Source organism: Nothobranchius furzeri, chromosome 10 (genome assembly GCF_043380555.1).
Source record: "Nothobranchius furzeri strain GRZ-AD chromosome 10, NfurGRZ-RIMD1, whole genome shotgun sequence".
In the NCBI taxonomy this organism is placed as follows: Eukaryota; Metazoa; Chordata; class Actinopteri; order Cyprinodontiformes; family Nothobranchiidae; genus Nothobranchius; species Nothobranchius furzeri.
Genome location: NC_091750.1, coordinates 32,591,027 through 32,618,965, shown reverse-complemented (window position 1 = coordinate 32,618,965; position 27,939 = coordinate 32,591,027). Strand labels below are relative to the sequence as shown.

The following is a 27,939-nucleotide window of genomic DNA, read 5'->3' as shown; positions in this document are numbered from 1 at the left end:
TGTTATATTCAACGTTAAAATATGGAAGCAACTGGAAAAAACCTCCTGCTTTACTTAAAGCAGTCATCAGTATATGTGAAAATGCAAAAACCACATTTTTAAATAAGAATAAAGCACTCAAAAGAGCAGAGCTACTTTTATTGTTCTGATTAAAGTAAGACTTGTTGAAAAGCCAAAGATCCGGTCAATGCATAAAACTCGCTCATGGAAGCAAACTGAATCAAAACTTGTTTCAAGAGCTGTTTGTGACTGGAAGAAAATTATTTGTAAACAACATTTTTGGAACAGAATTTCCAGTGTTTAGACTAAACAGGAGGAAAAAACAACTTCTTGAATGCCATCAGTGATCTTTGGATGTCGGAGTCAGCTGTGTTTCATCTGTTTCACTCATTTTTTTGTGTCTTCAATCTGCTCCACCTCACTGGACTCGTCCACCACTTTTCCGTTGATCATCGTCTGCGTGACCACTTTAACAATCTTCCTGGTTCGTACCTCTGGGTCTTCTGGAGGAGGAAACACGGGTGAGTCATGGCGAGCTGATATCTACTGGAACGAAACTCTTAACGTATCATTAGCAGGGTAAAAACGCAGCTGCTGTGATTCAGGTCACTGAAATCTAAAGTCTGGATTGTTAAAAAAAAAAGAAGAAGCAGGACGGAGAACAAAGTAGTTTGTCTGGTGCTTTTGTCTCCGTTTGATCTGGTTTCTATCATGTAAAAAGTGTAAAAAACAAATAACTCAGAGCAACATTCAGCTGTAAAGTCAAGCTTAATGTGGTTTAATGTGTGTTTGAAAAAGCAGCAGGATGATCACATTCTACCTCTCCACAAACTCTCGTTTGTACAAAAAATACAAGTTATTTAAATATCCTACATGTACAGTACTTACATGGTATCATCGTAAAAATATTAGAAAGCACAAACATCTGTTGAATAAGAATAAAACTTACTTTTAGGAGGTGGGGGTGTTTCTTTCACCCTGAAAAACAAATAAAATCAGTAGAATTCCATAAAAAATGGACCAGAAGTTATGTTCTGACTTTTTAAATGAGTATTTCATGACTTCTAAATGCCTTGAGCTTTGATTTCCAGCCTAAACAGGGAACTCTAGGAGTGTAGTCATTAGTTGTAGAATAATTTAGTCTAATAAATGCTCAAAGGTGGACTCTGTCATGTTTATAAAGATGAAAAATGGTTGTTTTCTCTTTTTTCCCCTTTCAATTCAGTTTATTAAGCACCAAATCACGAGTCGTCTCAAGACACTTCACAAAATAAAATGTTCCATTTGAGTTCAGTTCATTATACCAAATAGTTAAAAGTTTCCTATATAAGGAACCCAGCAGATTGCATCAAGTCACCGACTAGTGAGACGTGTCAGCAGTTCCGGTGCTAAGGAAGCATGCAGCGACAGTGAGGAAAACATTATCTTATCCCAAGGCTCTTTGGGTGGACGACGCTTCTGCTTTTTTTCTGGAAACTGGAAATGATTAAAAAATGGACCTGGTCAGTTGGTCTCTCAATGCGACTGACAAGATTTTTTCAACGAAGAGAACAGGAGAAGGGGCTCCCGGTTGCCCCTCTGGGACAGAGCTAGCTGGTTATATCATGGACTCCTGGAAACAGCGGAACCTTATCTGCCTCTCTCAGCTGTCTGTAGAGGATTCTGAAGACGTCTGGATATCCGTGGTGTTGGGGTCAGGTTTCCTGCTGTTTGGCCTGAGCGGTTGCCTGGCTTACTGGAAAATTAATGAGCTGTCGAGGAATATTGGCTTAATCCCGGATATCAGGGATGGATTACATCGTGCTGTGAACGCACAAACTCATATAATTGTCGAGATGAGTCGTAAGCTTGGAACTTTGGCTGAGATTCAGACTCTGGCACAGAAGGTAGATTCGATCAAGGAGCGAGTTGACGGGACAGCACGGTTGGGAATGGATTAATTTACGCCATTATTGGATCTAGAGCAGAGGTGTCAAACTTATTTTAGCTCAGGGGCCACATCGAGGGAAATCTAGTCCCAAGTGGGCCGGACCGGTAAATTAAAAACAACTTCAGATTGTTTTCTTTGTTTTAATACAATCAATATAAAACAAGGCTGGAGCCTGAGGACAGTGTCTCTAAAATAGTACAAGTACAACACCTGAAGTGTACTTGAAAATTTGAAAAAAAAATAAAATAAAACATTCCTTAGTGATTCAAAGAGCTTATAGATCATGTGGGTAGATCAGTTTAATGCAGCACTTGAAGTATATTTGACTCATTTTACTTTACATATTTTAGCTTTCACCAGAACATCAATACCAGAAGTCACATCCTGAGTGGCGGCCAACTTCAGGATGGGATTCAAGTTCTTGTGTGTGAGCCTTGAGCGCAGCTTTGTATTATTTATACTCACTACAGAGAAAACTTGCTCACAAAGATAAGTTTATTTTCACTCTACATTGTAAAGTATGAAAATAAAGTTTACACAACCATCTCGCGGGCCGGATTTAACCTACTTGCGGGCCGGATCCGGCCCGCGGGCCATATGTTTGACACCCCTGGTCTAGAGGGATTGGAGGCCAACAGAACTTTAAGACAGAAAGGAAATCATCTCTGTCTGGCCCCCAAACAAGTTCTTATCTTAATCTGGTGCCCTTGAGCCTGTGAGGCTGTAGTGAAAACTCCCCCCTCAGAAGAAATGTGGAATGCTGCCGTCGCCATGGCAACTCTGTCTCCCTATCCCAGCCTGTGAGGGACTGAGACCGGTGAAGGCTGCTGAATCGTTCCAGGACTCACTGTACTCTCTAAACCCAACGACCCCCCCCCCCCCCCCGCCCCGTCCCGACGGAGGTGACGAGCGCCGCTTATCGTGGCTGCATGCACTGATGTGTGGATAGTCCCCAACCCTATCACCCCACCTAGTGGACACTTATGTTGTGTGATGTCTGAAGTTTGTAGCATTTCTGTCTGAGGTGGTTTTTGCAGAGCAAAGCTGCCCTCCTGGTGGAGGGTAACTCTGAAGTGCCTTTTTTCCCTCCACCTGAACCAATCCTCATGTAACCCTCGATCTCTATTAAGGTAGCGCGACTCGGGCTGCGAATGACCACAGTCACCATTTCTTGTCATGTGTCGTGCCCATGTCTGTCTGATCTCAGAATTGTGTGTACTGAAACTCTAATTTCCCTCTGGGATTAATAAAGTATCTTTGAATTGAATTACAAAGTTAATCTCAAGAAAAACATCTAATTTCCTGTAAGCTGTTCCTTTCTTCTAAAAGGGAAAAGTTAGAAATGCTCAAGCTGCACTCCTGCAGGCTTGAACCCTAACCCACCAACAGAAACACCCTTCCTTACATTTCCTCCCCTTCCAGCAGCCTCCTGTAGGTCGCGATCTCCATCTCCAGGTTCTGCTTGATGCGCAGAAGCTGCTCGTAGTCGGTTTTGTTGCGCTGCATGTCCAAACGCAGCTGGGACAGCTCATCCTCCAGCTGCGTCAGCGTGGCCTGAAGACGGTCCATCTCAACAGAGTATTTGTGTCCAGTTTCTCCCAGGTTTCCCTCCAACACGTTCACCTGGTGACATCAATAATAATGTAGCCACAGGACGTGTGCGTTTGAGGTGACTGATGTGGTGGTTTAGTTTGAGAAAAGCTGCTTAATAATGGTTGCTAATGCAGAAGTGATTGATCAAATTATTGAATGATCTCCTTTTGTACATACAACATCTGTTACTGTAGCAGGATTTGAAACTTCCAAGTTCAGAAGTTAGCTGTGATTTGATGCAGATTTCAAAAGGTGTGCAGCCAATGCAGCCCAGGCTGCTCCTTTAACAGAACATCAGAGAAGGTAAGCACTGATGCAAGTCTGTTCACACACAACACAAAAGGTGTGAAACATCAAGCTAACCTCTTTTTTTTTTAGTCTTGCATTATAAGCGGACTTGTTTGAGCTCAACATCTGTACGTTCAGGTCTATCATGCTGTGCAAACACGTTCTGGACTTTGAGCTTCTGCAGCGTGCTGTTTGATCTTTGCTCACATGACACGCGGACAAAAGCCCGGCTACCTTCTGACTAAATATAGGAGTTTAGGGAAGCTGCTGTTTTCCAGCTGTCCTGACATGTCCTCACCTCAGAGGGCGAGGTGAGAACATGGATCAGCTCTACAGCTATTATTAATATTAATAATCCACATAGAAATATTGAGATGTGAACATCCAAGCCATATGCAACACGTTACCTGTCGCCGAAGACTGTCGAGTTCAACCTCCAGAGCCTGCAAGAAGCGTTTCCTCTCGCTGAGCTCACCCTGAGCACAGCGAAGCGCCTCATTGCTTTCTTTAACCTCCGACTGAACTGCTTCTAACTGAACACACGTCAGATTAACATCCTGCATCCGATCAAGTGCTTATTCAGGAATGTAGCTTTAAAACGCGCTAATAATAAGAGCTGATTCACGCTGACCTTCTTGAGGTACCAGGTTTCCGCCTCCTCCTTGTTCTTGCGAGCGATGCCCTCATACTGGACCCTCAGTTCAGCCATGATGGCCCCCAGGTCATGCCCCTGGGGCGCCTCCACCTCCACGCTCACCTGCTCGCTGGCTAGGCGGGCCTTCAGGGCGCTCATCTCCTGCAACAATCGGAGACGGGGAAGTTCTCCTGAAGCAGTGATTAATCTAAACATCGTGTCTGTCTCCTCCAGCGTGATGACTGTAGTTTGCAGTGATACGCGGTTATCATCTAAACAATGGCCCCCTGATTTCAGACAAGGACCATAACTGGCCCTTCAAGTTTGAGATTTTCTCAGCAGCAGAACAGGTTCACTTGTGTCTTTAAAGTGTAAAAATACAACAGTCTGAATCACATCATTAGTTCTATTTGCTGAAAATTAGCTGTTTTTGTGCATGATGGACACAACCTGCATTGCATTTTATTGATTTAAGATTTCAGCTCTTTTAAGATCTAATTTCCTCAGTTTTGTGTATTTTAATCAAATTTGTCTGCAACTTTAGATCGATGTTGTTCCTTCCCACGTGAGCCTGGAGCAGCTGATCAGTTTCATTTGAAGATTGCGTCCGTGTACTGAGTAAACTGTACAATCAAATGATCATTAAGTCTGAGGTTACACCCTGGACGCCACACCTGACTGTCTAAACACTCAAAGTGTCTGCAGCTGAGCCGGTTCATGCGTCGTGCCGTCTGTGGGCTTGAGATGAAGTGTGTGTGTGGGCACGGAGAATCATCGTGTTTCACCTGAGACCTGACAGGGACAGCAAACACAGGCTTCATGCCAGCGGGTGGTGATCCAGACTTAACTAGTCCTACAAACGGGCAGGAAACTGGTTTCCTATTAAAAACAGCATTAAATGTATTTTTATTATTATTTATATTTGGATTTATTTTATAAATTCTGAATACACCTGTCAGAAAATAAAGTTGGTTATTTATTCAAATGTGAGATATGTTTCTAAATCCCACCTTTTAATTAGTGGAAACTCTTTGCTTCACTCCACAGACAGACGTTAGAAACGCATTTAAACCCTAAAAGTCTCCGACTCCGTTCCCACTGAGACCGGAACGTGAGTGTGGCTCTGATCTTGGCAGGAATCTCACCTCGTCGTGGTTCTTCTTGAGGTAGTACAGCTCCTCCTTCAAGCTGTCCAGGTCTCCTCTCAGAGTGGCGATGATCTGGTCGTGGTCTGACTTTGCCCTCCTCAGAGCCTGGCAGTCCCTCTCCACCGACTGGCACAGCGTGGCCTCCGCTTCCCATCTGCAGGCAGCAACGTGGTGAGAACCCGGCAGACAACAATAAAACGTTAAAAGCAGCAAACTGAATGTTCTTCACTTCATGTCAGTGAGGTAATCTGAAACACTTTGATTTTACAAAACATTAACTTAATGCAAAGTAATTTTTTCACTTTTACATCAAAACATCACGCATTGATTTCTGAAATTTTGCTAAAAATGACTATGATCCGATCTGAGATCGGACTAAAGAGTCACTTGTGCAGAAGCGTGCTGCTCCATCACTTGGTCCCTGTCCACCTCTCCTGCCAGCTCGCGGTGAAAACACCAGCAGTGGGTGTTCTGTAACTCCATGTTTGCCTCAGGTTTAGTTTGCCAACTGTTCAGAGGTGAGGGACCCGAATAATCCATCACATCCTGCTCTGACGACTGATTCGGCTGTCGGCGTGGGAGCACCGTCTTATTTCACACGCCTGACAGAAAGGCCGTTTATTCACATTGCTTTGCAGTCTGGCGCTCTTGTGTGAACGCAGCAAGGGAAAATAAAGGAACCTCTGTGTGATACCCACTTGACCCGAAAATCATCAGCAGCCAGTTTGGCGTTATCAATCTCCAGCATGACCCGAGCATTCTCCAGGGTTCTTTTCCTCACCTGTGCAGGACAGCATGCATGTGCACGTTATAAAAAGCCAATTCTATCTGGTTTTCCTTTACCTAAAAGAAGAGCTTAACTGCAGTTCGGATCACTGACCTCTTGTCCAATGGCATGCGCCTGAGCCATCATCCCCTCGATGTCATGCCCCTTTGGAGTTTTCTCCATCATTAGCTGCTTGATCTTCAGCTCCAGCTCAGTGTTGGACCTCTCCAGTGTCCGCACCTTGTCCAGGTAGTTGGCCAGCCGGTCGTTCAGACACTGCATCGTCTCCTTCTCGCTGGCGCCAAGGCCATTGAGGGAGAGGCTGGAGCCCAGTGTGTTGAGGCCGTTTCCCACAGAGAGGGAACGGGACAGAGACACAGTGCTGATGGTGGACAGGGGAGAGACGGAGGACTTGGCTCTAATGGTGCGTCCACTGTCCCTAACAGACATGCTGGAGAAGGAGGGCTGTCGCAACGAGATGCTGCGCACGGAGAGGGTAGAGGCCATTGTGCAAACTGCAGGAAAATCAGTTTTCATTTGGCATCAAAGCACGAAGCTGCAAATTACAAATACTTTTATGATTTTTAAAACCATCTCATCTCGGAAGTTGCTGAGGATGTTTTGCACATGTTCTTCTGTTATAACTGTAAGGGTTAGGGTCATTTTCTCCGTTGTATTTCTGTAATGTTGCCACGGATCGGAGATCTCTACGTAGACCAGTCCAGCTTACCAACTCTAGCATTCACTCCAGTTCATATTTATTTGTATCCTGCAAATAATTGTGGTCAATAGTTTTTATTTTACCAAGGTTTATATACTCCCTCTAATAACCTACTAGTCTGTTTACACGGTTTTCTTTTTAACGTGTTAAATTCAGTTGCATCTTCAGTATTTTTGCATGTTTCCTGTTAAATTTGCAGCCTCTTTTTCTTGATTCTTCTTCTTTGCTCCTGTTGTGAATCTGCTTTGCTGCTGTGACACCAACATGTCCCCACTGAGGGACAATAAATGGATCATTTATTATACTCTGTTATCATTTTATCATTTTTAACTATAAAGACAGCTCTGCTGACCTGAAAACACTAAATTTGCTTCCCACCTCTCCTAAAACGGCACATAGAACCTCTGAGAACGGAGATGGTTCTCCTGAAATAAATGAATAAAATTTAAGCCTTCATGCAAACATCTGGCTGTAAATGTTATGTTGTCATCATCGCTGTGGGAAAAGACGATGACCAAAGCTCCCTTGTGTATTTATTTCTCTGAGAACAGGACGGAGAGGTCAAAGCAGTACTTACATGTGGCTCAGGTCTTCAGGAGGTCTTCTCTGGCTCTGCTCCTGCTGGGTTCCCCCTGTTGAGGGCGAGAGTGACTTTTGTTGCTGCATCGGCTTTCACAGGTGAGTCCTGCAGAGGTGGGGCGGCCTTTGGGAGGGGACTCTGGTGTCCAATCCGTACAACAAGGAAGCAACACGACACCTTGCAGACTACCTGCTCAAACCTAGATTCAAAGTGTAAATATTGGCAAGGATGCTGGATTAGTTTACTTAAATCTAACTAGAAGTAAAACTAAAGAAAAGACTGTCTTGAGTGTCAAATTTAACCCCGCATCTCAAAGCAATCAGAAAAAAGGTCCAAATTTTTCCTCTCACTGGCTCAGTGAAACTGGTGTGGTTTGCATGCTGCAGACCCTGGCTGGCTCTGCAGTGCACTGTGGGAGGATACGATACCCTCGGAGTGATGTGAGATGTGGCCCAGCGGACTGGAAGCATGGAACAATGCAGAGACGGGGTGAAAGGAAAGCAAAACCCCTGAGAAATGCACAGAAAGCACAGGGCGTAGCTGGACGGGGCCGGACTGGAAACCTGACTGGTTTTCTCACACACGCTGTTCCTGTACTGCTTTACGAGCACGTATGATCCTTAGTTCCCCCGAGCATTGTTATTTTTCTGGATGGATCGGATCACTCAGTGGCTCTGACCTGGTTTAGGTTGTTTTAAATGCTGCGCCTCACTCCACCCAGCTCCACCCTGATGGTTTGGTGTGTGAATTTCCTTTTGTTCCAGTTGGGACACCGATAACACCAGCTTATCGGCCTTTTAGAGCAGGCAAACACATCAAGACTTTTAATTCAGTGAAATTTAGTCAGACTAAAAAGTTTGTTTATGTCTTTGTGTTTTTTTAGTGGAAAGTCTGCTCCTAGATAAAAATACCAAAGGATGGAAAGATTTGTTGTCCCACTAAATGTTATTTAATATTTTTGCAACGTTTTGCCACATTTGAACATTTTATGCCTTTCCTTTTTGCTGTTTTAATCAAAATTTGCCACAATATGTCTGTAAAAATGGGATATTCTGCAAATCCAAACGTTTCTAAGAGGTGAAAAAGGTCAGCCAGCAGTTTGGGCAGCACCACATGAGTGTGAAAATTCATACATCACTCCAGTGTGAAAACACACATTGCCCTAGTGGTATTGCTAAGTTAAACTGCAGCCTTTAAAAACACACTGATTTTGTCACCATGAAGAAGAAACTAGTAAAGACTAAAAATTAAGAGAATGTCGGTTTCTGAAGTGTCCAGTCAGGACAGAGGACATTTGTAGTTTTGGGTAGGAGGCAGCAAATGTTTTAGAAAAGAAAAGAAGTGTCCACAGGCAGTGCTGTATTAAAAATACAACAAAACACCAATTTTACATTCACAATAATTATATCTGTCAAAAGAAACGAGTGAAGGAAATCAGTGGATTGAAACAAGCTAAATCTTCATCTGGTTTTATGTTTGGAGCTCATTGAGCAGGGCAACTGTCAGGGCTGAATTTTAACGACTTGGCGAACAGCGACCTCTCATGGTGGAAGATAAACATAAATTAAATATATAGAAATTAAATAACTATATACTTTAAACGAATGACAAATAAAATACAAAATGAAAAAAATATATATATTATAAATACATCAAATAAAAGAATATATTAAATACAAACGTACATATCTCTAAAGGTCGGGTGGTTTTACATATTTTTTCTTCTTCACCATTATTTTTATCTTTTGCTTGGAAATGACATGTTTTTAACGATATGTTTTTTTCTTCATATTTAGGTTAATTTGGTCATGTTTGCAGTGACTCGTACCTTAACTGAAAAATAATAACGTCAGAGGGAAATTAAGTAAATTATCAAGTAAATGAATAACTCGTAAAAACCGTTTTATGTTTAAATTTCCATCAAAGTTGATTGTCCGACTGCGCATGCGTGCTACCGAACCGTGCTGTGTTCATAGACGATCTTTGTTAGGTCTGGTACCGGATGTCGGCGATAGCTCTCCAAAAGACGTGATTTCATTATGTAAGTTTGATGTTCATCTACGTAGAAAAAGAATGAACGTTTGGTTGGTTGTTTTTTAATAAATTAATATAAATTAAAGCAGCAGAAAAGAATATTTAAGCTATGTGAGGAGAGGGTAATGCTAGTCTACAGAAATGAGCTAGCTAAAGCCAATTGTGGTAAATGCTAAAAGACTGGCCATGCTAAATTTGGTGTTTTGGTTTATGATAATAAAAATACTAACAAACCTATAGTAACGCTTTACTTGAGATCCTAATTTGAGTGTTTAACCTCTTTTTTGTTCTAGGGGTGAAAGGAACAGCAGTCCAACAACTGGACTCTTCCCTGCTGTTGGGTATAAAGCTCTGGATTATGTCTTTGAGGTAGGGCTGCTGGATTGTGGCAAAAACAATAATCACGATCGTTGTGACTGAAGTTGAGATCTCGATTATTTAAGACGATTTTTCAATTTATGCTGATTTTATTTGTTTTTATTCAGTCATACAATTAATCAGGGCACAATCAGGACAAAAATAAATAAGAAACAAGATGATGACTAAAATAACTCCTGATTCCCAGTATAAAAAGACCAATATACTTATAGCTCATAGTCTATGACCCAAGGGCTATAGACCTTGGTTTAACTCATTTAAGTCTAACCAGTACAGACCCAAATACCAATATCTTGCAAATACTGACAGCAAGAATTATACAGTGGCATTTATAACAAATGCATGCAAATAAATTGATGTTCACAAAATGTTGCATAACATTTATTGAGTCGTGTCAAGGTGCTGTAGGAGCGTGCACTAGCACTGTGTCCTTAGAGAGATTAATTATTTATCAGCATGAGGAACTTATTTCTACCTTATTTATAAACTATTTATTTACAAGTCCATCAGTTAATGTAATAATTGTCCCAACCACAGCTGCACCCCCCACCCCCCAACCCGGTCTCACAGCAATCAGGGGCAAGCTGCACGTGTGTTTAGCGCATCGCAGGCGCACATTTAGCCGTTTTTAGTGGCTCAGGAGTCCGCAGGTGCAGTGTGTGTCACTCACTCTGGTTACTCCAACAGGGAGCCGTGTCTTTAGCGACTGACACATCACTACATCATTCCCTTTCCTAATGTCCTGAAGAACGGTCTGGAGCGCAGGCGGAGTGTTTAGCTAACCTGCAGGAAACGTCGACGACAGTTATCCAGAAAGTAGCTAACTCTATGTGCCTGGTGGGTGGGACGATGCAACAGAGTGAAACAAGAGGATGTCACATTCATTCTCCAGTGGAATTCGGAGATCATTAGAAAGACAACGGTAGAACCCGCCCCACAACCGAGAGCCGTCAATGGAGCGTGGCCAGACTAAATAATACATTTATTTAGTCTGGCTTACCAGGCTAGTCAAAGTTGGCAACACTGTGGGAGGAGCGCTTCATTTGCAACTCAGGGCAGCGCAAGGGGGAGGAGCAAATAATCGGCTTGTTTTGTTTGTATAATCGTTCAAAACTCAGATCGTAATTGTGATTAAAATTCGATTAATTGAGCAGCCCTACTTTGAGGTGAGTTTTTATTTTCACCAGATGGGAGAGTGACCATATTTCCATTTCCAAATAAGAGGGCAGATCAGTGGCTACCGATCACGTCACATTCACCCTATGGCAAAAGCACACAAACCAGTTGGGACCGGACCCATTGTTTTCCAGGTGAAGAGCTAAACTTAATACCAGGTTCTGCCAACATGAAGGCTCTAAAACAATTAATATGTAAATATTTTGCATATTAGGCGTTTGACCGCGTCCCTCGGGGGGCCCTGTGGGGAGTACTCCGGGAGTCTGGGGTACCAGGCCCTCTGATACGGGCTGTTAGGTCCCTGTATGACCCGTGTCAGAGCTTGGTCCACATTGCCGGCAGTAAGTCGGGCTCGTTCCCAGTGAGAGTTGGACTCCGCCAAGGCTGCCCTTTGTCACCGATTCTGTTCATAACCTTTATGGACAGGATTTCTAGGTGCAGCCAAGAGGTGGAGGGCATCCGTCTTGGTGGCCTGAGGGTCAGGTCTCTGCTTTTTGCCTTGGCCCCCAAAATGTCTTGAAACGGCCCTGGGTGTGTGACTGAGTTTTGAAGGTGATCTGAATTGTATCAGATGTATAAATATGACGTGTGTATAACTTGTTTTAAACAGGTAAAAACGTGTAGTGGAGATAAATCTACCTACATTTGACTTTATTTTCTTGTTTTTATTGAACTATTTCCTGTCCTGTCTGTCTCTCATCTTCCTGCATCTCCTCTAAACTCTCCAGAAAATCTGCTGCCTGGATTCTTACTTTTTCACCTCATCAGTTACTTCTGAGCAGATCAAAGATCTCCTGACCACAAAGCGGCGAGCGCGTGTCGATGCTGCGTCAGTGAGGTGACATCACCGCAGCACACGATGAGCGGAGCGCGTCAGGAACGATTAAAAGGCCAGAGGATATAAACGGATATGAACGATCATGTGTTAATAATAATGTTTTGCTGCGCCACCTTGAGAAGGTATGGTGCGCCGGACGCAGCGGGCGCATCAACACTCAGCGCTCTGCGTCCTCCGCTCAGCAGAACCCCGCTAGGCTGAGCCCATGAATATTGTAAAACAGGCAGAAACTGGATCTTTCCCTGAACGATATCTAGCCCCCCATAACTCGATCCCTGCTCCTGGATGAGAACCCCGACATTTTGATCAATGCAGGAACCTCCCGGACGCCCCGGACTGAGAGTGAAAAGTGGGCGTGTCCGGGGGAAAGAGGATGTATGTCACCCTACCAGATGGTAATTGACCTTGGGTTTCTTTCAGGCCAGCGCCACTCTGAAGTCGACCCTGACTGTGCTGGCACTGCCAGTTCCTGCTTTCCCCGGTCCCAGTGAGCGTTACCCCGTCAGTGGGAGGCTGTGTGACGACACCTACAGGAGGCCCTGGGTCAGAGGTACACCTGCTGTCCTGGCCTAGCCCAGGTGGCTTTGAACGGAAACGGAGAAAATCTGTGCTAGTGGTCCTGATTAGTTCATTTTTGTAAACAAGTGAGGAAAAACAAACAAACGTACAGATCTGGAATTCATTTAAAGAGCATTCGAATAAAAAATGTGCAAACAAGCTAAATGACTTTTCTTAATATTTTGCTCCAACAGAGATATTCATAAAAAAATCCTTTTTTCCAGAGAATTTGTTTATTTCTTCTTAACCGTGCCAAAGCACCCCCTCCCCTGTTTGTTCACTAGTAACCATTCATGTGTTCATCACAACCCTAACAGACGAACTTGATCTTCTTCACAGGAAAGGTCTTCTCCTCCTGCAGACTGGTTGTTGCTGGTTCAGTGCTCTGTGAACTGAAAGGAAATAACCGATCATTCAGTTCTCTAGAAAGGTTAAATACATTTGAAAAGCAATAAAATCAACGTGTTAACAGTCGTGGAACGATGTAATCATCACATCACGTGTCAGATTTTCAGTGTGGGACGATGTGGACGTGATACCCAGTTCTAATCCCGACTCGCCCAAACGTGATGATCAGATCAGATGTTTGTTCAAGCAGGACCCAGATCTATGTCATGAATCGTTCTTTAAGGTGACCGCTGACCAGATGGAGCCGCACGGTAGCAACAACGGTAACTTCTTCTTATCCTTTATTGGTTTGATTACGTTGAAGAAGTCAGTTTAATTAAACAAAACACTTTAATTTCTATAGATTTCTTCCTTCCGGAGGAGCTCATAACTCCAGATTATGTGCCACAGCTAAAGAGACGTTTACCCACGCTTAAGGCCACACTGTCCCGACTCAAGATGCTTCCTGTGGCTGACCCTCTGCTGGGCCCAACGGGACTCTGCATCTCTGAGGACCCCATGTTCAGGTGTTTTCTGATCTGTATCTGTGTGTTTCCTCGTTTCAGTAGTCCCTGCTTCTCACAGCCTGCACGTTACTGTAGAATAAAACATCTGGGCCTTTAAACTCTGTTGGGTTACAGCTGTTTCACGCGATGTGCGTCCTATGAGAACAACCCAGATGTGGACACTGTTAACCCTCAGATATGTGCAGATGTTCAGGAGGAGTTTTGTAAAGAACCACTGCTGAAAGAAGAGGTAAACATCATGAGGAATCCTCTGTATTTTTAAATAACTGGTTGAATAATTTTGTTGCTCGTCTGCAGCTGCTGCTGCTGCCCGCTGTGGTCGACACGTTCCAGCCGAGCCCGCAGAACTTCAGCACTTATTCTAATGTCTGTGCTTGGTTGAAAGCTTCTCCTGAACCTCTGGAGGAGCAGTGTTCAGTCCTGGATGTGCTTCAGAAAAGTAAGTGAGAAAAATGTTTTGAAAGTACAAACGAATGAATGAATGAATGAATGATCAATTTATTCAGTCAGTTATCTTAAGATAATGTACATTAACATGTCATACAATTAGATACAAATACCATTTCTCACTAACATATGCCTTGTTTTTTATATGGTGTCTGTTTGGTATATCATGACTGAACAGGTTTAGGCAGAAGCAATAGCTTATAGAATATCCTAACCTACTTACAAAACATTTTTTTAATTTCCCGCAATGAACCAACAACCCAAATAAAAGTAAAACACAAATCCATCCATCAACATCAAATTAATACTCTTCAAAAATGTTTTTACTGATAAGTTTTTTAAGAACTGAAAGAGAAGTTGCTAATTTTAATTCTATTTTAGCCTCATTCCAAAATTTTACTCCCATTACAGAGATACATCTCCTTTTCATGCCCTTTTTGGCTTTTTGTACAACAAACATACATACACCTCTTAAATCATATTTACTTTCCCTCTTTGCAAAGAACATTAGTATATTTTTTGGCAGAGCCATTAATTTTACTCTAAACATAAATTGCATTATTTTATAATAATATAGATCTTCTAATTTCATAATCTGTGATTTTAAAAACAACGGGTCAGTATGAGCATAATAATTGCTCTTGTTCATAACTCGAATAGATTTCTTTTGTATAGTTTTTATTTCATGTATATATGTTTTAAAAGTTGAACCCCATATTTCTATACAATATGCCATGTATGGTTGTATTAGTGAACAGTATATTAGACGTAAGGCCTTATGGTTTAGTATGTCCTTCAGCTTATATAATAGACCCAAAGATTTGGCAATTTTTCCTTTTATGTAATTTAAATGATGCTTCCAGTATAAGTTAGAGTCAATCACGACACCAAGAAATTTGATTTCAGACACTCTTTCAATTTCAGTATCTGAAATTGTTAATTTAAAGTCCCCATTTTTTACCTTCTTATTTCCAAAAATCATAAATTTAGTCTTTTTTATATTCAGTGATAGTTTATTTACATCAAACCAAGATTTGAGGATATTTAACTCTTTTTCGGCCTTCTTTAAAAGTTCTTTTATATCTTTACCTGAACAAACCAAATTTGTATCATCTGCAAACATTATAAATTTGAAAAAATCTGCCACGTTACATATGTCATTTATATATAAAGTAAATGAAAAACAAAAACAAGTTGTTTGTGTCTTCTGTAGCGGTCCTGTTAGAAGCTCCGCTGGATGTTTCTCAGTACGATCCACCACAGGGCCACCGTACAGAAGGCCTGATCCTGACTGAGCTTCCAGGTACCGGTCCCAGAGATCGTACTCGGACCTGACAGCCTGTTTAAGAGTCACTCATGAACTTTTAAATGTGTTTATTCTCTTAGATGATTTTGCTCCTCACCAGGAACTAGAGCTAGACTCCATTCTGAGCCCTGAGATGAGTCCAGACCCAAGCTGTCTCTCCACCTCTCACCTCCAGGAGGAAGACTTGTCTCCTTTCGGCACACTGTGAGTGATCTCAGCTTTTGTTTTTCATCTGTGAACGTAACAAAGATCACCTAATAGTCCTCCGAAGCTCCTGAAACATTACTCTTTGTCCTGTAGCTCTCTGCTGTCAGCACGGACTCGCCAAAAGATGGAGGCGGCGCTGTGGGAGTCAGAGAAGCATCTGACCTTTGTGGCTAACCTTTTGCTGTCAGGTTACTGCTGATTTAACGTTCCACCATGTTTGTGTCACATTTAGACATGAACACTGTTAAAATCACAAACTCTTACTAAACTGTTGTCTCACAGAGCCTTGTGTACAGGAAGCAGCCCCGGAGTTCCAGCCTCTGCATGAAGCCTTTAAAATGGCTAAAGCTTTCAGCAGATCTGGTGACGAGCAGAGGGTGGGGTCTGAGCTGGAGATCCTGCAGACACTTAACGGCCACAGTTGTGAGTTCACTGAGAAAATGATGCCCGAGATTCCCAAATCCAGGAAGGAGGAGAGGGAGGAATTCACAAAAGAGTTACCTGAAGATGTAGAAAGTGAAGGTCTGTATGAAAGCTTTTGGAGCTCGGTGAATAATGAATCAAAGCAGAGATGAAAGTGCAAAACTATGAATGGGACTTTCAGATTTCTTATATTCTTCATCATATTTGACTTTTTTCTGCTTTCAGTTCAATCGCTCATTCGGGATTCACCAAACGAAGCCAATTCCCACCACGACACCTGTGTGGATTCATCTCACAGTTCCCTCTCGACCCAAGCCAGCGGCTCAACTACTCAGCAAGAGAAACCTTCTGCTACCAACAGCACTGCAGAAAGGGTTTCAGAAGGGACGTTTTTAGGTGGTGCGGGCTCGTCTCCTCCACCTTACAAACTCCACACGTCTGAGAAAGAGCTGAGCTTCCATGAAGCTTCATCTGAGCTGAACCTGTCCTCCAAACTACAAGTTAAAGATGATCAAAAACGTTTGGCGTTAGCAAGACGACCAGAACGAGACCTGGATCCTTTGTTAGACTTCATCAAACTAAGATCTCAGCAGGTGCCAGGCTCAGCTGAAGGTAAGTTGTGGTCCATTCCCTTCTGTTTATGCATTTTCATCCTAAATGAAATGGTTATACAAATATTTAGACTTCTTTAATGATAACTGCATTTAAACATGTTAAAGTTAGGGTTTCAGACGGTGATTCCACCTCATTTCAGCAGCAGAGACGCTCTCTCAGCCTCCACAGAGAGAGCAGCAGCCTGCTCCAGAGGAGATGTGGACTCCCAACAGGAAGCCAACACTTGTGAGTTTTGCTGTGTCAGCAGACGCTAGCAGAGAACACAAGCCAGCGGCTCAGAGGACAAATCGGTTTAGCGCTCTTCCAGCAAGCCAGTCGGCGTCTCAGGAGAAACCTTTCAGCAGGGTTGTGCCGGTTCGAGCTACAGGTTTGTAACGCGTGTCATTTGAAGTCATTCTCATTGTTTTGATATCGTTTAAAAGTTGGTATTTTGATCAGATTGTGTTCCTAGACCTGTTGTAAATCTCTGCTGCCCTGCAGAAAGCCAGCGGCGAGCCTACCATGAGCTGCAGGCGCTCGCTCAGCCGTGCTTGAGTTCTGCCAGACAGATGGGGCTCACCCTCCCTTCATGGGGACACTTCAGCTGCTTGGCCCCGGACCAAACGCATTTCCTCCTCAAACAGCAGGAGAGAGCCCTCTGCAGGGCTCCAGCAGAGGATGCAGAGCTGCTCAAAGGTAGCAGACGTGTTTTTGTTGTATTTCTGACTTTATCTTTGTATTTTAATCTGTTAAATCTTTAAATCCAAACTGGCTTGTAGATCAAGAGTTGCTTTTCAACCAGGCTGCTCTGATCCATGTGTTGGTGACGTTCAAAGAGCTGCTGCTGAAGTGTGATCTGAGTACTGCGGTGGGTCAGTATGGCAAACTTTATCGTTACATAAGCACGATGTGCAGCATTGTTTTTATTGTAACTCGCATGAGTGCAGATGGATTTGAGAGGAAAAACATTTTTAAAATCTCATTTCTGATCATAACTCTGAGACTTTCATGCAGGTCGAACATTTAAATAGTCTCCTACACCTCTCTCCTGCAGTAGCTTCTGACAGATCTACGTCACACTGTCACGTAACATTCATGGACTCACCCACTCAGGACCGCAGATGTGGATTAGCTTCAAGCTAAGTCTGGTACAATGCGTCAGATTTCCATATTTCTGCTTAAAGCTGCTCACGCTCCTTAAATAACAGCTTGGATGGGGGCAGGGAAGCTGTTGGTTTAGCGTCTGGGAGTCTGCAGATGTCTCGGCTAGTAGAAGCTAACTGTTAGCATTAGCACCACATAGAAAAACTCCTCCAGGCTTGTGTTTTAGTGTAGATAAAACATCCATGTCGCTATTATCCAGCCGAGCTGAAATGTCCAAATCTGAGGAAATGAGTCTCCAGATCCTGTCGCCTGAAGCTCAGCTGTGATGCGGGTTACTGCTAGTTACTGGAAATGCTGCACCAGTACCCCCCCACCCCACTCCGAGCACAACTTACAAAGCATCCATTCCTACTAGAGACCATTGCAAATGCATGGATGAACCGAGTGTTCCACGCCTTTAACTGAAGTACAAACTGCTTTTACTTGTTGTGTAACCGTTAAATCCACCCTCCATCGCCCGTAAGTGGAATGTTTGTTTACGGTGGTCTCCTTATGAAAGCATCCCTGACCAAGGCAGCTGAGGTGTGTTCTGAGCAGAGACTGAAGCAGCTGCTGAAGAGGATGCAGATCCTCCTCATCCAGGAGAAGCAGGAGTCCAACTTTAAGCTGCTGGAGCTGCAGCAGCTGCTGGCTGATTGGCTCCACACCAGAACGGGAAAGACGGCAGAGAAAGTCCGTTTAGAGCAAAAGGTCAAATGTCAGGTTGTGTTTGGTTTCGCCACCTGGTGTAACTTTTTACCTGCAGATTCTCGTCGTGCTCTCCGTGGACTCTGATGACAGCAGATCGAGGATCATCAGCGACTTGAGTCAAGTGACTGGTGAGCAGAAATCCAGGCAGCCTGCATAAACAAGCTCTGTAGTTAGGGTTATGGTAAAACCTGAGCCAGAGCTAACGCTCACAGCAGCGTGTGTTCACATCTAATAGAGCATGTGACCATTGAAAGTAAAAGTTGCCTGTTTTGTTGATGGAGGTGCTGCTGTGACGTCTCTTTGTCCCGATGAGGACGGGAAGCAGCTGAGTAGTGTTGGTGTGGTCAGCAGGTGAGACACACACACAGCTACATGTTCGTTCTGTAATGGGGTCGGTACATCGTTCATATTTGGTTCCCATGTTCTTGTCGTGTCCACGCAGCATATGCAGCAGTGACTGTGTGGTAGTGTGTGAGCAGCATATAGGTGCAGACTTTCCCTGGAGCTGCTTCTCTCTGTTGGTGGAGTTCGACCATCCAGGCTCGTCTCCGTGGTCAGCAGTCTGCAGCGAGAAGAGCATCAGCCACCTGACTTTCACCACCAGCATCCCTGAAGGTGAGTCTGCAGCCATGTTAGGATGTTTTTATCCTCCTGAAAGCCCGTTTCTTCACCTGTAGATGTAGAGAACACCTCATGGTGTCTGGAGGACAATCTTCCTTTTGTGCTGATCGTGACAGAGGGCCTTCTGAACCACCCACTGCTGCTTCAGACGCTTGAGTCAGAGTGAGTTTTCAGTTCAAAGCAATAAAAAAAGCTTCATTTCTAATATTTGGGTAATACCTGCTGTCAGCCAATCAGCATGCAGCTCATTTAATAGTCATGCCCTGACTGAGTGGGCGGGGCAATTGGACTTTATTATGAGCTTGTGTTTGGACATTTATCAAGGTCCAGCTCCAACAAAGTTTCATGTGATCTAGACTTCCAGGCTGCTCAGTTGATCGAATTTTAATCCCGATTACGATCTGAGTTTTAAACTATTAAAAAACAAGCCGATTATTGGCTCCTCCCCCTTGCACTGTTCCGAGTTGCAAATCAAACGCTCCTCCCAGTGTTGCCAACTCAGTGACTTTGTCCTCATTTCCTGCAGCTCTTCAGACCCCCTTCTTGACCTTTTACATCTTAAAAGTACCTCGTGTTTTTTATTTCTGTTATAAATGCCGCTGTATAATTCCTGCTGTCAGTATTTTCAAGACGTTGGTGTTTGGGTCCTTACTGGTTGGGCTTAACCGAGTCAAAACAAGGTCTGTAGCCCTTGGGTCATAAGCTATGAGCAAGTATGTTGGGCTTTTTATACTAAGAATCACGAGTTATGTTGGTGATCATCTTGTTTATTTATATTTGTCCTGATTGGGCCCTGAGCAGTTTTATGACCGAATCAACAAACAAAATCAACATTTAGTTGAAAAATCGTCTTAAATAATCAACATCCCAATTTCAGTCACAATGGTGACTTTAATTTGAGGCTTTAATAGACTCAACAGAACAGTTGTAAAAAAAGTTCACTTTTTCTGTTTGTTTGTCATTTTTATTTTGTTGCATTAATTTAGTTATGATCTGTAGAAGATGCAAAGATATTTAGCATTACAACTATAAACCGTTAGCATCAGTAACAGGTCTGTAGCAGGAATAAAAACGGTGCATGGTTGGAACACGACCTGACCCTAACCCCCGGGCGTTAACACGATTCGTGCAGCTCTCCACAAAAATGAAGCTGTTTTGTTTTTTCAAGAGATTTTGAACGGATGCTTTATTTCTGGCAGATTTCCATTGAAGGCCGTTTGTAGCCTACGTGCTGGAGCTCATGGTTTAAGGAACGTCTGTTTTTACAGTTTCTGTGTAACTGTGCTGGAAAGGAGCCACAGTCCAACCCTGCAGATGCTTGGAGGGACTCACAACTACGCCGTGATCACGGTGGACGAAGACGCAGCCATCGTTATCCAGGTAGCAGAACGTAGCCTTGACAGATCAGTCTGGGGCTGATCCTGACTTGACCTAAAAATACTCAAGTCTGGACCTTCAAATGGCTCTTTGATGCTCTTAAGGTTGGTTTATGCTTGACGTTTCCGCGAGGTCCGCGTGGTAAAATTGTGTCATTTTAACAACCACGCCCCTCCACCGCGCCTCCGCACGGCCCAAACTTTCCGCAGCGCGCACCTAGGAAATGTTCTAACCACGCGGACGGTCGGACGCGGAAAAACATGGCGGACCAGCAAGAACTAGTACGGCAGAGGTTGGTAAATACAGACATTGGTATGATTCAGCTCTCAGAGATCGCCGTGATCAACATGTTGTTAATAATTCTTGGAGAGAAATAGCTCGCACTGTCGGAAAAGACGAGGACGCTGTTAAAAATGCTGGAATGCCATGTTGTAAACAGTCATTTCTACTTCTACTATGGTGTAGTGTTGGATGCATGCCGTAGAGCTCCATGCTGCCCCCTACAGTTTGGGAGAATATTGGCTCACCGCAGAGACGAGCCGCACGAACCATAAACGCTGCGAGTTGTGAAGCGCGTTCCAGCCGCGAGCCGCATCACCGCGCGGAAAGTAAACGCGTCAAGCATGAACCAAGCTTTAAAGTGAAGACTGGCTAAAAGTTTCAAATGTAAATTGGCAAAGTGAGATCCAAATACAAAAGCTCATAAGGTCAATAATGGCTTATTATTGTGTGTGCACATGCAGGAGCAGGATGAGCTGTGTGAAGAGCGAGCCAGCGAGCGTCTGGTGATGAGGCTGACGGCCCTCTCCCTACAGTACAGCTACTGTTGGCTCTTCCTGCACTGTTCTGACAGCCAGGGTGGAGGGTTTGTGTTCACACTCATCCTTACACATCACACCGTGCAAACGTTTTAAACCAGCCCTCGTCGGTTTTAGCACCACTTCCAAGGTGCCATGTCTGTAGCATTTAAAGTTCCTAGAATAGAAGAATTCCTTGGTCCCACAGTGGGGAAATTCACTTGTTACTGCAGCACCAACACTCAGCTACAACAAGAACAAAGGTGCATGTATTAGAGGTGTGAATCTTCACTTGTCTCCCGATTCATTACAATTATTGGGTCAACGATTCGATTCGATATCCCGATGCATCACGATTATTTCATATGGATTTGTTTTCATCGATAAATAGAAGATGTCAGATACTTGCTTTTTTTTTTAAATCAAAAACGTAATTGACACAAGCTGCCATCCCTCAAAAGCTCTCCATCCACAACAGGTTAGGACAAACATGTAAACATTTAAGAAGATTTAACAAAGTAAAACATGTGTTTCCTGGTTCAACACCACGCCTCAGGCTGAGAAAAACACGCTTTACAAAAACTCACAAAATGTAAAAAAGTACTGAAAACCTACAGGACACATAATGTAATAATAAAATACATAATGGGTTCATATACGAGTGTTTCATGTCTCTGAGCAGCTCTAGAGTCAGATGTTTATGCCGCAGCTGAAGGGTGTCAGAAGTAACACCAAATGAAATGTTTGACTTAGTTTATTTTATTTGAACCCAGCGGTTCGTTTCTGAAATGTTGGAGAATGAATCAAGTTCTGTTTGATGCAGAAAAAAATAAAACACAAAACAAATTCTACACTTCCAATAATATTTAAGATGTGTGTTTTATTCTTCCTGATAATAACACCAGCAGAAGGCTGTGGGCTGGATTAGGATTAAATTACCCAGATGATGGATCTCCGTCACTAACCAGCTAACTACAAACCTTTCCACTGACCTGTCCTGTGTCACCCTCACCATGTGACCCTCATGTCCATGCTGTCTCTGGAGGAGCAGATAGGAGACAAGACCTCCTGTAACTTCCTCCCAGCTTCTCTTTCAGCTGAATTTAACATCAGTTTATCTTCATGGAACAAAAGAATAAAGTGGAACAAGAACTTCTATCTTCTATTTGTTACACAGTGAAGTGTAGTGAGGACAAAAGAAACATGGTGACTTGGTCGATAGATAAGGAAAACCAATTTTATTTCCTCTGGTCCGAAAAAAAAAACGAAATCGGAATATCCCAGCACTATTCAAAATGGCCACCCATCCAACTCTCTTAGCAGTCTCTGTCACTTTCAGAGAGGAAAAACCGACCCTTGATGAACCCAGACTGGTGGTGCCTGAAGAATATCGTGCCGTAATCCTACATTTGGGTCATACTGTACCCTGGTCGGGACATCTAGGACAGGCAAAAACATACATACGTAATGTAGGATTACGGCACGATATTCTTCAGGCACCACCAGTCTGGGTTCATCAATATCAGCAAGATACAACAGTTTATCCTTCATTATAAAAGGTTCTCCATCTAAACTTTTGACCCCCCCAACATTTTCTTCACCATGAACTTCATGTGCTTTGAGCAAAAGAGGTTTTAAAGATGGATCATTTTCTTGGCTCTTTTTAAAGTTACTGGGGATCTGCCACCGACGATCAATAGGTGGGGTAATAGGCAAAGCAGGTTCAGCAAGTTTTGACATACACTTGTACTTGTTTTTCTCCTGTCTTCTTTGTCGTTTTGTTTTCCTGGTTTTACTCCCACCTTCATACAAATTGTCCTCTGCATCTGGGAGTGGTTCTAAACCTTTTTTCATAGATCTAGTAACGACTGCACAAGATAATGCCGCAGAGTTTTGTTGAACCAAGCTGTCCAAGATTGGCAAGTCCTGCCCTAGAACTACATCATATGCTAACTGGTTCAAAACCCCAACAGTTAACATAAAGGCTTGGCCCTCTACTTCTATGGTAACATCTGCAGTTGGATAATCTTTGTGACATCCATGAACACAGGTAATGTTTACAGGCCTGTTAAAGTCAGGCAGTACATTGTTCAACATAGAAGATTTTACCAAAGTTTGTGAACTACCAGTGTCTGCTAGAGCCTTTAATGCTCTGCCATTTACTTTTACCTCCACCACATGCTTATGTGGAATCAAACTATCAGACAGTTCCTGACCATGTTCTTTGGCAGGTACCACACATAGCTCTACCATTTTAGGTTTTCTTAGTGGACACAAAGAAGCTTTGTGACCAGGCTGCTGACAGTGATAACAAATTAGGTTAAACTTCGAACTGGAATAAATTGGCTTTTTACCACCTTTAGTGTCCAAGCTTTCAAAACCAGGTGTACCTGGAGGTTTTACCTCCCCAAACCTTGGTCGTCCCACAGCAGTCCTTGACCTTGCTGGTTCCCGGTGAGCAGCTAGGTAACGTTCAGCCAGATTTGCTGCTTCCTCTCCTGTCCTGGGATTGTTCTCCTTCACCCAGGTGCGGACGTCTGGCTGAAGCACACGCAGATACTGCTCCAAGATGATTGTTTCTCCAATCTCCTCCTTACTCCGACTGTCCGGCCGCATCCATCGCTTGTAGAGTCCCTTTATGCGATTGTAGGTTTCCCGTACAGTCTCTCCCATGGGTACACTGGTGCTTCGGAACCGGTACCTGTAAGTCTCTTCTGTCACGTTGAACTTAGACAACACAGCAGCTTTAATAGCATCATATGAGTCAGACTGATCTTCATCCATTCCAGCATAAGCCTCAAGAGCTTTTCCAGTCAACAATGTGACCACTCTAGCAGCCCATTCAGCTGGTAGCCATCCCCATGTCTTAGCCATGCGCTCAAATCGTACAAAGAAGCTCTCAGGATCCTCACCTTCTTTGAAGTCAGGTATTCTAGGTTCACCTCCATGGATCCTGCCAACCCTTTGTGCTGGAACGCTTTGTGCCAGCTGCAGCTGAGGTGGTGCAGACAGTCGTAAAGGAGAATGAGGATCAGCTGGGTGTCCTTGAGGGGGCTCTCCTGACGCCTGAGGCATTTGGACCTCTTGCTTTGGAAAAGCCGCTGTTGTAGAAGTTTCAGTCTGGACATAAGGCTCAGAAAGTTCAGAATACAACTCATGCTGCAGCTTTGGTATGGTACTGCTCAACTGTTTAATCTGCTCAAACAGTATGGCTTCAGTTCGCTTTGAACGCCGCATGAACTCTCTCATTTCTTCAAACATGTCAAGTTCAGAAAGTTCTTTACTCACAGTACCAACTGTAGTCTGCTTAGGCCGTACCACTGGTTCAAAATCCTCTTCGCCACCTGTGGCTCCTTCAGGAGGTGTATCTAGCTCCATTGTCCGACCTTCTGTTTCTTCCATGTCATCAAGAGGGCTTTTCTTTGTCCCACGGGTTCTTCCACGTCCTCTCATTTCTTATCCCACCTCTGCCACCACTGTTACACAGTGAAGTGTAGTGAGGACAAAAGAAACATGATGACTTGGTCGATAGATAAGGAAAACCAATTTTATTTCCTCTGGTCCGAAAAAAAAAAAACAAAATCGGAATATCCCAGCACTATTCAAAATGGCCACCCATCCAACTCTCTTAGCAGTCTCTGTCACTTTCAGAGAGGAAAAACCGACCCTTTGCCACACCCAGCAGTCCACCTATATACTCTCCGACCCCCCCTCCAATTCAGGTCGGCCAATCACATCAGTCCACTCAGGCATTTCCTATATAAAGGCAGCATTAGAGGCGGGCTTCCTCTTTAGCTGCTTCAAAATGGCTGCCACAGAGGACACCTCCTGAGGGTAACAAACAAATTCATGTTACATAACAAATTACATTCCTGAATGAACACTCTTTGGTTTAAAGACATGTTGCTTCTCAACACTATTTCTCTCTCCTTTTAACTTCTCTGTCTCCCTAAATAAGAGACAGATGATCACGCTGCAGCCACCATCACTGGCCCCGCCCCCTCCCCAAGACCGGATCTCCCTACATTACAACAAGCAGTCTGACTGAGCGCTTCCAGGAGAAATAATAATTAAATTATGAAAATAATAACGCATGTTTGGAGCAACGGTTTGGAGGAGCGTCCTCTGATGCTCTCGTGTGAGCAGAGTCCCCCCCCCCCCCTCTCAGTTGCTGTGCGAGCGAGCGGAGCGCGCCGCACGACAACCCGCTCAATTAACATAATTCACGGCCCAAATCCAACAGAACCGGCCGGGCTGATTCGGTTCCAGTTTGGTCTCGGGTTACAACTCCAGCGCTCAGCCCTGCAGAACCACATTAAGGCGGAACCACGTGGTAAATGTGGAGGACGCTCTGACAGCTTTGGATGCGGCGCTGGTGCCGCCGTTAAAAAACAAAACTACATTCCACTATAATCGATGATGGCGTACTCTCCTACGATGCAGAACCGTTTATGTCCGCATCCCGGTGCGTCGATTATTTGATGATTTTCCTCAGCTCTAGCATGCATGTACACATACTGTAGGCAGTGAGCTGGTAGTGTAACCTTCCTCAACTAAAAACCACAAATACAACATTCAAAGCTGGATTCCAGAACTGTGCTGGAACACACACACACACACGATGTAAACCAGGTATTTAACACATTCTCAATATTGCTGTTATTGTGTAATGCCAGTGCAGCTTAAACTCTTACTGCAGTGGGGATGGAAGATCTACGGTAGCGTACATCTGGGATGTCTCAGTCTGCCTCTGGAGGAGCTGTCCGTGGTCTTCTCAGTGGGTGGGAGGGTTTTTAAGATGGAGGTCATCTTCCCCAGCATCCACTTTCACACGTCTCCTCAATTACAAATGAATTTGGGCTGATTTATTCCATTTCTGCAACGTTTTTCTACTTGACTATATCAAAGAAGTTGTGCAAATGTATTCAGAAGTTTTTGTTTAATGGCAGACTTTCCAGCAGAGCTTTCAGGAACTTGGTGTTGGTTTATTCGTCTCTGGTGCTGTTTGGCACAAAGTCAGGGGAACTGGATGTGAAGGTAGAACCATGCGGCTCAGTCATTATGGTGTCCAGCATGTCAAAAACAACTTGGTTCATTCTCAGTTTGGTTCTTTTAAGGTTCTGATTGTGTCCCAAGTGTCGGAAATGGCCGAGTTCATCCACCAGATCTGCTTCACCAGACTGATGTCCAGTGACCGGGATCCTGCCAGCTACCTGACCAGAGACTGGCTCACTGTGCTGCCTTCTCAGGTGACCACAGACTTCAGTGAAAAAGGCCATTTTCTCAGGTTTTTACAAAGTAAAGCTGTAAAGTATTAGTACAGTAGCATTCAGTGATATGATTCTTGAATCTCGAAAGGGTGCATGCTGTGTTTCCTGCAGGAGGAAGAGTGCCTGTCCAAGTTCCCTTGCCTTAATCCTCTGGTCAGTCAGCTGATGCTGAGCAGGGCTCCGTCTCTGCAGTGTCTCCTGAGGGCCCCTCTGCCCCAGCTGAAGGAGCTGCTTCCTGAAGTGCCTCATAAAGTGCTGAAGGTGATCTAGACCTCAGAGAAGATGTCTTGGTGTTAAAAAAGCACTTTTAAACAGAAATGGGATTTATCTTCTTGTTTTTAGACTTTCACTGAGTGCATCTCTCTACACTGGAATAGCATGGCTCCCAAACACCCGGACACCACTAAAACCAGTCCTCCACATGGTCCTTGTGCCCACTCTGAAGATAACTCGCCACATCTAGAGCGGACCTGCAGCGACCACAGTGCCAGCTTCCTGGAATCTTTCAATGAATGGGACCCAGACCCCTCGGGTTTTAGACTCGACTCGAGTTGCTCCTCCTGCAGCCCCGTTGCTGACCTCCAGCGCGACAGAGACCTCTGGAACGAGGAGGAAAAGGTTCCTTTTTGGAGTCGCACAGCTGAAGCAGCAGGGAGAGTTGTCATGACTCTGAGGGCCTCGCAGAATGGCTGCACCTCACCCCTGCACACAGCTAACAGCCCTTTCCAACCGGACCCTGCATTCAGCTGCAGCCCCATCCTGCAGCAGCCAGCCAGCAGCCAGGTCTCCCCCCACTCCACAATCTACAGTCACCTCCATCATTCTCAGAGCGATAACATCTTCTGCAATCCACCGTCAGATGTTTTGTGGGGTCAAAGCGGTAGCAACTGTCTGTTTAGGAGTAGAGAGATGACGGCAAGTTCGCCTTCCTTCAGCTACAAGTGCTGGAGAGGTCAGGAGAGGAAGAGGAGCTCAGACGTGGCTGGCCTGCGTGGGTCGGGCGAGTGTAAGTGGCTTTTATACTGAAGTCATAACTGAGTTGTAGGCGTGTTTTACCAGAATCCGTCTTTTCTGTGTTTCAGTGCTGATGAAGAGAGGAAGGCTGAGCTACGAGAGAGTTCCTGGCAGGAGAGACGGACAGACCCGACTAAAATTATTCTCAGATTAAATAAAAAACAATATGCACCTGTTCATGATTTAGCTGTGAAATTAGTTTTTACTTGGTTTTTGAGTTCTACTGATTCCTGTTGAAACGTGTTCAGCCGTATTAAATGAACACGAATGTAAAATAACAAGTTTAATGTCATTGAAACGGTTTTACTGATGAAATATATCTGTGTGTGATCAAAACCAGTTAGTTGATCTATAGAAAAGCTTTTTGTGTTAAACTTGTTTATCTGTTAGAATTGTGTGAGTGATGAAGTTTCCACAGTTTTCTATGTTGTATAAAAATTCTGACCAAAATAAATTGGACCTTTTTCTATA

At 43.9% G+C, this 27,939-nt stretch overlaps 2 protein-coding genes across 7 annotated transcripts; one reads left to right on the top strand and one right to left on the bottom strand.

The window, feature by feature from the left end:
- Window positions 1–117: 117 nt before the first annotated feature.
- krt1-c5 (keratin, type 1, gene c5) lies at window positions 118–7,784 on the bottom strand. The gene is made up of 9 exons (XM_015960589.3): window positions 7,658–7,784; window positions 6,474–6,874; window positions 6,292–6,374; window positions 5,591–5,747; window positions 4,443–4,607; window positions 4,219–4,344; window positions 3,336–3,553; window positions 950–978; window positions 118–503 (listed from the first exon to the last, which is right to left on the bottom strand). Exons 2-9 carry the CDS (start codon window positions 6,864–6,866, stop codon window positions 388–390), a joined length of 1,287 nt encoding a protein of 428 aa, XP_015816075.1. The 5' UTR covers window positions 6,867–6,874; window positions 7,658–7,784; the 3' UTR covers window positions 118–387.
- Window positions 5,632–27,939, top strand: shoc1 (shortage in chiasmata 1). Of its 6 annotated transcripts, none has more exons than XM_054730214.2 (29): window positions 5,632–5,764; window positions 7,632–7,758; window positions 9,988–10,063; window positions 12,507–12,636; window positions 12,984–13,074; window positions 13,152–13,315; window positions 13,396–13,558; window positions 13,673–13,787; window positions 13,856–13,997; window positions 15,219–15,308; window positions 15,392–15,515; window positions 15,612–15,706; window positions 15,801–16,040; window positions 16,167–16,553; window positions 16,696–16,923; window positions 17,037–17,231; window positions 17,315–17,407; window positions 18,199–18,371; window positions 18,445–18,517; window positions 18,671–18,740; window positions 18,832–19,004; window positions 19,067–19,172; window positions 20,279–20,390; window positions 21,131–21,252; window positions 26,134–26,221; window positions 26,302–26,433; window positions 26,566–26,715; window positions 26,797–27,460; window positions 27,537–27,939. In XM_054730214.2, the coding sequence occupies exons 2-29, from the start codon at window positions 7,658–7,660 to the stop codon at window positions 27,620–27,622; spliced, it is 4,383 nt and encodes a 1,460-aa protein (XP_054586189.2). In that variant the 5' UTR covers window positions 5,632–5,764; window positions 7,632–7,657; the 3' UTR covers window positions 27,623–27,939. The 6 variants fall into 6 exon arrangements, 4 of the variants coding, with proteins under 4 accessions (XP_054586189.2, XP_054586191.2, XP_054586187.2 ...); XM_054730216.2 differs by having other exon boundaries at window positions 5,704–5,836; window positions 16,699–16,923; XM_054730212.2 differs by having other exon boundaries at window positions 5,704–5,836.